Source organism: Vespa velutina, chromosome 11, assembly GCF_912470025.1.
Source record: "Vespa velutina chromosome 11, iVesVel2.1, whole genome shotgun sequence".
Taxonomy (NCBI): Eukaryota; Metazoa; Arthropoda; class Insecta; order Hymenoptera; family Vespidae; genus Vespa; species Vespa velutina.
In genome coordinates, this window is record NC_062198.1 from 1,839,950 (window position 1) to 1,850,907 (window position 10,958).

The 10,958-nt window shown below is 28.9% G+C and overlaps 2 protein-coding genes across 4 annotated transcripts in view; one reads left to right on the forward strand and one right to left on the reverse strand.

Annotated features, from left to right (window-relative positions):
* Positions 1–3,723, forward strand: part of LOC124953037 (facilitated trehalose transporter Tret1-like) — a 10,546-nt gene extending 6,823 nt beyond the window's left edge. Inside the window, exons 1-2 of one of the 2 annotated variants that reach the window (XM_047503834.1) lie at positions 1,555–1,921; positions 2,121–3,723. In XM_047503834.1, coding sequence (XP_047359790.1) covers positions 1,868–1,921; positions 2,121–3,575 — 1,509 coding nt within the window. In that variant the 5' untranslated portion in view covers positions 1,555–1,867 and the 3' untranslated portion in view covers positions 3,576–3,723. Of the gene's footprint in view, positions 1–1,554; positions 1,922–2,120 lie in introns of those variants that run through there. The other variant, XM_047503835.1, reaches the window with a different exon arrangement.
* A 1,020-nt stretch (positions 3,724–4,743) lies between these two features.
* Positions 4,744–8,726, reverse strand: LOC124953034 (cytochrome P450 4C1-like). 2 transcript variants are annotated; one of them, XM_047503831.1, is made up of 13 exons: positions 8,135–8,726; positions 7,265–7,423; positions 7,048–7,157; positions 6,802–6,892; positions 6,537–6,728; positions 6,372–6,465; positions 6,186–6,288; positions 5,984–6,098; positions 5,793–5,908; positions 5,661–5,729; positions 5,401–5,566; positions 5,144–5,323; positions 4,744–5,078 (listed from the first exon to the last, which is right to left on the reverse strand). In XM_047503831.1, exons 2-13 carry the CDS (start codon positions 7,416–7,418, stop codon positions 4,918–4,920), a joined length of 1,551 nt encoding a protein of 516 aa, XP_047359787.1. In that variant the 5' UTR covers positions 7,419–7,423; positions 8,135–8,726; the 3' UTR covers positions 4,744–4,917. The 2 variants fall into 2 exon arrangements, with proteins under 2 accessions (XP_047359787.1, XP_047359788.1); XM_047503832.1 differs by lacking the exon at positions 8,135–8,726 and adding an exon at positions 7,597–7,721.
* Positions 8,727–10,958: the final 2,232 nt, after the last annotated feature.

A 10,958-nucleotide genomic window follows, 5' to 3' on the forward strand; every position in this document is an offset into this window, starting at 1 on the left:
TTTGTATACTTTATCGAGAAAAAATGTTCTTTTTTTCTTTTAGACAAATTTATCATCAGAGATAAAAAAAACAAATTCATACAAAAAAAGAAACAATCAAACAAATCGATAATACTTGTTACTGTTATATCAAATGAGTTTCTCAAGATTTCGTGCGATTATTAGGATCACAATGTGATAGTTACAATTCTTCAAAGAACTTGAACAATTTTTGAATGGACAATGGATAAAATAAAATGATTAAATAAATCTTCATTCCTTTTTATATTTTTTTTTCTTTTTTTTTTTTTTTTAATGTACAGAACAACAAATATAAAAAACAATAAAAAAATATTTAAAATATAACGAGACTTAAATTATAATAAATATTTGAAGTTGATCCAAGTCAAAATACAGTGGAAATTTGCAAGGAACTTTAGCGCCACGGTTCAGTGATCCTTCGAAGCTTCTTTGGCCCCAGTCAAGAGAAAGAGAGAGAGAGTGAGAGAGAGAGAGAGAGAGAAAGGGAGGGAGAGAGAGAGAAAGAGAGAATTTCCGTGAATTTCAGTTCGCCCGCATTTGCAAATAAATTTTACGCCATAGCTATCGATTTCCGCCAGGAATTGGGACAATCGACTCTCTCTATCTCTCTTTCTCTTTCTCTCTTTCGCTTTCTCGAGACAACACTTAGCCTTATACCAAGTGCATCCTATCGTATTCAAAGAAGAGTGATGGAAGGATATCGACTTTTGGAAAATAAAAGTTAGATTGATTCAATGAAAAATGGAAAACGGATTTGAAATTTCCTTTTTTTTTTTTAACAAATTCGAAACATTAAAAGAATAAAAAGTCAAAAAACGAGATAAGTTCGATAATGATATATAATGTTGTGACGTAACCTTTTCTAATTTGTCAATTTCAATTAGGACTAAAAAAAAGGGAGAGAAAAAATATTGGATAAAACATTTAATGTTGCATTGTTTTCTTCTCTTCTTTTTTTCTTTTTCTTTTCTTCTTTTTTTTTTTTTTTTTTTTTTTTTGAACATTCATTTATAACCTGAGGACAATTTTCTTTTCTTAGTAAAATGCATTTGAGAGATAAATATTATTTGTCTTCGTACGCGATCCTTGCAAATAAGAAATTACAAAAGAATAAGGAATTTAATTAGATGAAGATGATAAAAAATGAAATCACATTTTGAGTTGTTGCTTGAAATTCGCTCGCAAATAATAACAGCGCCATCTACCATTGAAAATAAAGATCGCTTTATTATCGAGGATCAGTGGATATTTTACGTTACAGTGCGATAGACGAAATATTTTTAATTTTCTTATTTTATTTTAACATCAACAAAAATTAATATTCGAATATGTGTTTAGAAAAGCACACTATTATCGTATAATAACTCTTATTTGTTATTTAATCATTAGAAGAAAAAAAGGGAACTCTTTTCGAAGACAGTCATGTTTTCGTTGAATATTATAATTCCACTACCTTACCGACCAACGATATTAAAAATCGTTTCTCGATCGAGCATAAGTGACAACTTGTTTCGAAATGCAATTTTTCTTGTGAATGATATTGTTATTAAGTAAAAAATCGCAATATGCTACGTCGACTTATAGATTGTTGTAGTCTACGTAAATTAGATTATTGTTACTCGAAAATAGTACAAAATTTGTAATTAATGTTATACAACATACGAAGTTACTTACATTATTGAAAATAATCTTTCTTTTTATCTTATAAAATAATAACAATAGTAATAATAGTAATAATACAAAAAATATTGCTACGTTTAACCATATTCGAAGTTTAGTGATATTAGGAGGGGCTTAAAATTTTCATTGTTTTTCAATAATAATCTCTTAAAATAATACAATCAAAATGATAGAGGAAAATGTTTACGAAACAAGGCCAAGTGTATTTAATTACACTGAGGTTTGTATTTTTTAAATAGAATAATCATTTTTATTATGTATTATACTATAATATTGTTATTGAGCAGGATCTGCTAATGCCTATATTGCTTAGTCTGATTTCTGCTATATATTTATATTGTTTTAATTTATGATCAAAGTTTATTAATATACGCTGTTATTTAATAAGTATCTAATAAAATATTTTCTTTATTTTTTAGGCGGACGACAGAACACCATTATTACCAAATACTCAAAGCAATATGGCAGAAAAAACAGCCGGAATTTCTCAAGAAACCCTTGTTTCCCGAGGTGGACAAACAATCAAAGCAAAGAGGCTTCCTCAATATATTGCAAGTTTAGCAGCTACATTAGGAGCTGTGGCAGCAGGAATGACATTAGGATGGACCTCACCAGCTGGATTAAATGGTGTCAATTTAAAAGCTATATCTGATGTTCCTATTAGTTTAGAAGAGTTCTCATGGATCGGAGCACTCACACCACTTGGTGCTGCAGTAGTATGCGTACCAATTGGTATTCTTACAGATATAATAGGCAGAAAGCTTTCTATGTTAATACTCACGATTCCGTTTACAATTGGCTGGCTATGTATTATTTTTGCCAATTCTGTAACTTTATTTTATATTGGAAGGTTCATTACAGGTGTTAGCGGTGGAGCTTTTTGCGTTACAGCTCCTATGTACACCGCAGAAATAAGTGAAAGTGAAATTCGTGGAAGTGTGGGTTCATATTTTCAGTTACTCCTCTCTGTAGGTATTTTACTTACGTACCTTTTAGGTACCTGCGTAAATATGTTGTACTTATCTATTATATGTGCGGCTGTACCAATAATCTTTTGTATAATATTCTTCTTCATGCCTGAAACTCCTACATTTTATTTAATGAAGGGAAATGAAAATGCTGCTATAGCAAGTTATATTCGACTTCGCGGAAATCAATATAATTTTGAGCCAGAATTAATTGCACAGAAAGAAGCATTAGAAGAGTCTAGGAAAAACAAGGTATCATTTCTAACATCATTGAAATCAAAAGCTTGTAAGAAAGCCATAATAATATCCTATGGTCTTATGTTATTTCAACAATTGAGTGGAGTAAATGCTATTATATTTTATGCTGGTTCTATATTTTCTTCAGGAAATAATTCTCTTCAACCTGATACAGCTAGTATCATAGTAGGTGTAATGCAAGTAATTGCAGTATTTGTTAGTACATTGATAGTTGATCGTTTAGGTAGAAGGTTATTGCTTTCAATATCTATTATTGCTATGTTTCTATGTACACTCATACTTGGTGTTTACTATTATATTCAGGAAGAAGGAGATGCAAGTAATATAAGCTGGTTACCTCTTTTATCTATTTGCGTTTTTATAATTTTATTTTCACTTGGGTTTGGTCCTCTTCCATGGATGATGATCGGAGAACTTTTTGCTCCAGAAATCAAAGGTGTTGCTGGCAGTAGTGCTTGTTTATTGAATTGGTTAATGGCATTTATAGTCACCAAAGTTTATTCTAATTTAGTCATTGCTTTACATTCTTATGGTACATTTTGGTTATTCTCACTCATTTGTGCTATTGGTATCGCTTTTGTCCTATTGTTGGTCCCAGAAACGAAAGGAAAAACATTAGAACAAATTCAACGCGAATTAAACGCTTAGTTAGGTATTTAGAAGAAATCTCTAATATGTAAAATATATTTTTATATAAGAGATTAAACATTTTCATATTGCAAGACTGATTCTTTTGTAAATTTTGAAAGTCTGTAATATGTTTTAGACGAATATATATATATATATATATATATATATATATATATATATATATATATATTATTTATGATAAAAGAGATATATTCTGTACCATTTATAATCGTTTAAATAAACGTATATTGCTATTATTATAATTATAATTAGAATTTAAACGAAATTAATTTTCAGAATGTCTTTTAAAATTCCTGCTGTTAAATGATCGTATTCGATTGATGTGTTACCTAGCGGAAAATCTTTAATACTAATACTTATATATTCATTGAAAATAATGTTCATATTTGTAAAAATACAAATTAATTCTATTTTTATTTTAAAGCATAGTAAATATGTCGAAGATTTAAAAGCGTATTTTTAAGATTATATAGAGAGCACCACTTTCGTATAAATCTATATAAATATTCATACGAATAACATTTTTCTGTTTTTATTTCTACATTATGATATGAGATAAATTACAATAAATAAATAAATTGAATAAGTCAATTTTAGAAATATTTAGCAACACGTTTAAATATATAACAAATCACATTTCTCATAATTTTTGTTCGTTTGATAATAAAAATATCAATAGAGCACGAATTTTAATGATCAATGAATCATTAAAACAATTTTATTTTTATGAAAAGTTATTGTGAAAAGCAAAAAAAAAAATAAAAAGGAAAAAAATTTTCGCTCACGATTCTATTTGCGTTTCTTCTACATATTTAGTATAAGTGAGATATACTAAAAAAATATCTGTATAATGATATCTAATAATATCAGTATAAGTGAGATAGACTAAAAAAAAAAAGAGAAAGAAACAGATGGTCGGAATGATGAAGTATAGTTGACGAAATAAATCAACGAGAAATAAGACGAAAATAAATGTGTCTCACAAGAATTTCTGTTATAAATATTTTCTGTTATAATTAATTCGTTTAAATTCATTGTAATAACATTAATGAAATAAATTGATTTTCGCTCGAGTAACTTAATGTTACAAAACGCAATTTGAATGTTGACAAATGTAAATTTCAAAATTTCGATCATTTATCTTCAAATAAACAAGCTTAGAAAATAGATTTACTTGTATATCTCAAGTGTCTTATTTATTTTAATATTTAAATACATTTACCAGATAAATCTAAGATTTTATATTCACATCGAACACCACCAGTCATAAATAAATCACTAAGAGTTGTAATTCCGAATTATTTCATTTTGAAGAAAATAGAAATGTGAAAAGATAAGACTATTTTATTGGAATAAATTTAATATGAAGTGGCTTAGACGAATGCAGCGTAATATTTGCTATCATTTTTACATCATCAAGATCATGCACCGGTTCCAAATGAAAGTTATGCAATATATAAGCTACTATTACTTTTAACTCGAGCATTGCAAATCTTTGACCTGCAAAAGGAGAGAAAATTTAATTATTTATATTCCGTCTTTTTTTATGTTTTTGCATTACTTACCGATACAGTTTCTTGGTCCAGCACTAAATGGGATATAGGAATAAGGATGACAGCCTTTCAAATTTTCTGGCAAAAATCTATCGGGATCAAAAACTTCGGGATTTGGCCAATATTGTGGATTTCTGTGGATGCTATAGATGTTTATGTGGCACATCGAGCCAGCCGGGATTAAATAATTTTCTGAAAATTAATATTTTTAGTTGTTTGATTTAAATGATAAAAAGAAGATGAATCTGATATATAAATATATTATATACTTAGTTGTATATCCTGCGTCAAATAACGAAGTATAAGATGAACGCTTGGATATAAACGAAGTGATTCTTTCAAACATCTCTCTAAATACGAAAATTCTTGAAGCATCGGAATCGTCAAATTATGGTTTTCTTGCATAACCGTGTTAACTTCGTCTCTTATACGTTTCTATTCATGAACAGATGATTAATTATTTTTAGTAAATATCAAATGCATATTCATCGATAAATGTTGAATTAATCTTTAGCGATAAAAACATTACCTGGACATCTTTGTGTTTTGCAAAAAGACTCAATGCAAAGCACAACGCCGCTGCAGTAGTATCGTGACCCTACGAAGATTATTTCCTCAATTTCACTAATTAATCTAAATATATTAATATACTGGCATTTACCTCAAACATAAAAGTATCGACCTCTTCTTGGATGCCTTTCTCATCGATTATATTTTCTTTCACACAAGCGGATATAAGCAGATCAAGCAGAGCAAGTTTCTTTTTGAACAACGGATCTGTGTCGGAAAAATTCGGATTATAATTTTATCGTGATTATAATTTTTTATTAGTAAAGAATGTGGATAAAATACTTTTATTATCATTCACGCGCTCTTCACAAGAGATTTCATTCTCATCCATTTCTTCATTATTATGTAAATATTTTCCATTAGTTTCTTCATGGAATTGTATCCTTTCGGAAATTATCTAACACAAAAATGACAATTTCAAAGATCTGGATGGTTTAATTTAATTAATAATAAAATGATTTATGCATTCAAGGGAGTAACATACTTTTTTGGAAAAACCGTGCAACGTTTTCAATAGTTTCCTTTGTAATCGACCAGATGAAGAAAATTCAAATATAATATCGGGATAGATCCAAGGTCTCACATATCTAATAAATGATAATTCTTTTTTAGATATATTTCCTTCTAACGGGCAATCGAATTTATTCCTATTAAAAGAATTAATAGTCACCTAGTCGCTATGATATTGCCGAAACTACGAACCGCATCACGATAATTAAACTCTAAGTCGCCCCTCTCCTTCAAAGAGGTACCAAGAGCTGCTTCTACAAGTGAGCATTTGACAATAATTTTTCTTTATTAAATATCAATAATTAAAAAAAGATACATTACAAACCACATATTATGTTAAGTGTATGATGACTGATAAATTCTTGTAAATCTTTAACTACAGAACCTCCTTTTTCTTCCTCTTTTAAAGACGTTACAAGATACCGTGCTTCATCGTTTAAAGTGACAACGAAATGTTTCAAGATATTAAAGTGAAAGGCTGGTGTCAATATCTTTCGACGTATTTGCCATTTCTCACCTATTAAATGAAACATAAAACGTTAAATAATATTAAGCACGTTTACTGAATTTCTATTTGTCCAAACTATTACCTCCACTGGTTAGCAATCCGGTAGACAACCAAGGTCTCAAGAAATGGTAAGCTATTCCTTTTTCAATATTTTTAGTGCTTCTCATAAGTACCTATGATCAATTTATATTATATTTTCTTTTTTCCATAAAAATATATTGATAGCGAACATTCGAAATAAGAGAGAGAGAGAGAGAGAGAGAGAGAGTGGGAGAGAGGAAGAAACAGATAAAAAAACGTATTTTACTCATGCTGCATAATAATTTACCTGAATATCATCCGGATGTTGTAAAATTACTATCCAAAAATAAAAGGACCAAATTTTGTAAATTGGATAAAATTTTACATTTATATCCCAAATTTTTCCCAGGAGATGTTCTAAACAACAAATATTATATTTAGTGTTAAGTAAGGACTGGATGAAGTAAGAATCACAAGTTAAAATACAATTTTTGCAGACCTAGTTTGGTTTAAATGCACTTTACCATTGTTAACGTGAAGATGATGCATATTTCCTATTATGGGATATTCACTTGGTCCTGGAATAGTATTAAGTATTCTTCCCACTCTTCCATATCTTATGGAGCAATGCAGTAGAAATAAAATGAAAATTGAACCCAATGAAATAATAAAGAACATAATGTCTGTGGGAAAAATGAGATTAACTAAATAAACTCATTCGAATTGACTATCGTAATTAACTATCATAATTACTATCGAAGTTACTATTGTATGCAAACTTGAAAAAATATTTATTGTTTATATATATTAAATATAAGTAAATGTAGAAAACAATTAATGAAAATAATTATCTTACTGATGAGATGTGAAGAAGCTATATAAGAGATAAATGCAATACTTTAATATTTCCATAATGCTATATTTTCGTTTTATTTCTCAATAGAAATTATGAAAATATAATTAATCTTCTCAAATCTGTAATAGTTTTAACAGTCAAATACAAAAATGAAAATACTGGAAGCTTAGAAGAACATATTCAAAGTATATCATATATCAACGGTAGTGAAATTCTAATTTAATAAAAATAGGACACAGTTATGTTACTACAATTTTAAAACGATAGTATAATTATATGAATAAAATTTTTCTAATTAATTTATACATTTTAATACTATTATTTTAAATATCTTGCATATTAATTAATGATCGATATAATTACTACAATCAAAGAAAAGTTTTAACATGTATGAATCAAATCATTTTATTTTATTCATTTGACTTATTAGCGAACACATTCGTACATGTAAGCAATATTAACGATTCATTGAAATAGTATATAACAATCAAATAAAACAAAATAATTAAAAACAACAAACACGTTTCAACAGACTTACCGTGACCTCTCAGAAAAAGGAACGTTCACCAACCTTTAAGTCACGTTAGATCTCACAATCGTAGTACAAGTTTCGGTTAAATCTACAAGACGAATACATAATTCTCATCGAATATTAGTCTTATATACTTGAATAAATATGCATTAAATTACAAGCATTTGTAAAATATAATTAAGAAAAAATTTATCGATTCTATCATTAAACTCGATCATGTACTCAAAGCACAGAAACATCCACTCTTCTTAAAATAAAGTATTTATATCACTACACTACATAATCTTTGATAATTTCGCTGGTACATAAATCATTATAAATATTGATAACGAAACAAATATGATAAATTTAAATTTCGAATAAATATCATATATAAAAATTTTTTGAACGTAATATTCAACAATAAATTAGAATGCAGTAATACATCAAAGGTCGAATAGATTAGAATTTTATTGTCAATAATATTAAAGACGCAGAACTATCTTAAAATGTATATAATATAAATATAAGATATGATCTTTTTCTTAAATTTAATTCTTCAGCAACTTAATGATACGGAAACAGAAAAAAGGATAGATAGGACATGTAAAAACATAGATATAGATGTAGAAAGACAAAAATGCCTAAGATTTTTTCAGCATTTTTTCTTAGCACAGTCAGTTTTTTAACTTCTCCTCAATCTCAATTTTCTGCTTCTGTTTTCTATCATTAGATTCAATAAAACAAAAGCAATCAAGTTAATTCGATATCTTCTTCCAATCGTTCTTGTTTTTATTCGGTTGCATTTTCATATTACATGGAACGTAGAACATATAAATTTATAAGTATGAATGATATCGTAATTAGCTGATATTGATAAAATGTTTCGATAATGTACACATGCTAAAACTACATAAAACTATGATATATGAATTAGTAATTATCAATGTAAGTACCTTATACTCCATGAGAAACGAATTTCTTAATAAAGATATCTAATTTCACTCAATTGCAAAAAGCCGCTCGTCGTAATCGTTATCTATACGTGATATTCTTATTTTCTTCAATTGATTTCTACATATGTGTTCAGCTATAAATATGTTTATATTTCTTCTGTTGCCCTTTAACATCGATTTTATCTATCGGCTTAACATTTGAGAAATTACTGCTTTATGCAGTTTTTCCAAGATATGAATAATTTATTTTCCTCTCCTTTTAACACTTTTGTACAAGTCAAATATTATTCTATGACATAAAATACGCATATAAGCAGATCTTTGAAAATCGGTAGTACTAAGGACGATTGTTTTTCATTGTTTGGACGTTTTTTGTTGAGTTGAAATCATTATTTCCAGTTGATTCTCTAGCTTGTTTATATCCCTAATATCAATTGAAAACAGCCTGAATTCTGTCGCCCGTTGTTAATGCCAGGTTGTCTTTAATGATAATTTCACCAATGATAATTTTTCATTTTTTCAGACAATTCAATACTGTTTCTGGACCACACGTTATGTCGTAATTCTGTTGTACCGGCCTTAGTTTGAAGGCGTCTTTAGAAAATCGTTTGATACTGGCATTTTAATCAATATCTAGTCCCAAAATCAGGCCCACAAGTGAACTAAGCCTGTATTTTGAAATTTCTACTTTAGATGGATCTGTCTGCGTTAAACGACAAAATTTCCACCACCTCTTCAGTGTTCCTTCATACTAATCTATTGATGAATCGCTTAACAATCCATTGCTACTTATAATGCCTCTGATGGCATTTCTCTTATTGTGTACGCCTGTTGGATAAGATTCCTGCCATCACAAAAAACTGTCCACCAAAGAGGATAAAGACTCCCCCAGTCGGAAGAGTATAATTGTTTATTAGATTTAAAGATAGTTGGTGCTGATTCAAACATATTTATGTAACGAGGGTATCAAGTTTGAGAAGGCCAACTAAGATTACCCCTCTATCATTCACACTTAAGATTTTTCTCAAGATTTTTGAGATGAGGACAAAAAGCAAGAACAATAAGCTCCAATTGACAATGAATGCGACAGCTGTCATTGCATCCGGATCTTTCTTCCACGAAATATATTTTTTGACTATGTGTTTACTCGAACAAGTCTATTTCCGGGTTAACAAATTTATTACAGATTTTATTAAATGCTTCCTTATTTAACTCGTATTTGGTCTCTGGCTTTAGTCTCTTAGATACAAGATCTGCAATCGTATTTTCTTTAACTTGAACATACGAGGTTAATATCCTGATATTTCTTTCCCCACATCATTTCCTGATAATTTTTGCCCTATTGCTTCTTAGTCTTTCAAATTGAGAACTTCCCATACGATTAATACAGGCAATCGGTGTTGTATTATCAATCCGTAAAAGAATATCACAGTTTCGTCTATTATTTGCAAAACATTTTAAATTGAAGAAAGCTCCATATAATTCAAAATGATTAATTGGAGACTCCTTATCGATTTTACTCCAAAAACCATTTGTGCTTTGTCCATCACAATGGACTCCCCATTTCATTAGCGACGCATCTGTAAATATTTCCACACAAAAACTCAGAAATAAATATTTCCTTTTAAAAAAAAATCTGCGATTAACTGTCCCAAGGGAGATAAGCAAGCGCAGACTTCTTGCTGTTTTTCTACAAATCTTTTATGTTTATTTATGATTGGCTCTAAAAGTGACGCTTTTATTTGAGCATTCATTCTCTGAAATTCTAACGTTAAACAATTTTCGAGAGTTGGATACCTTCTAAAAAATCATTCGCGTTCCTCTATTGGAAGTACTTCTTTAAGAACGCCTTTCCAACGTAAGCATAAATCACTATGAACTGCTGATGTTCTTTT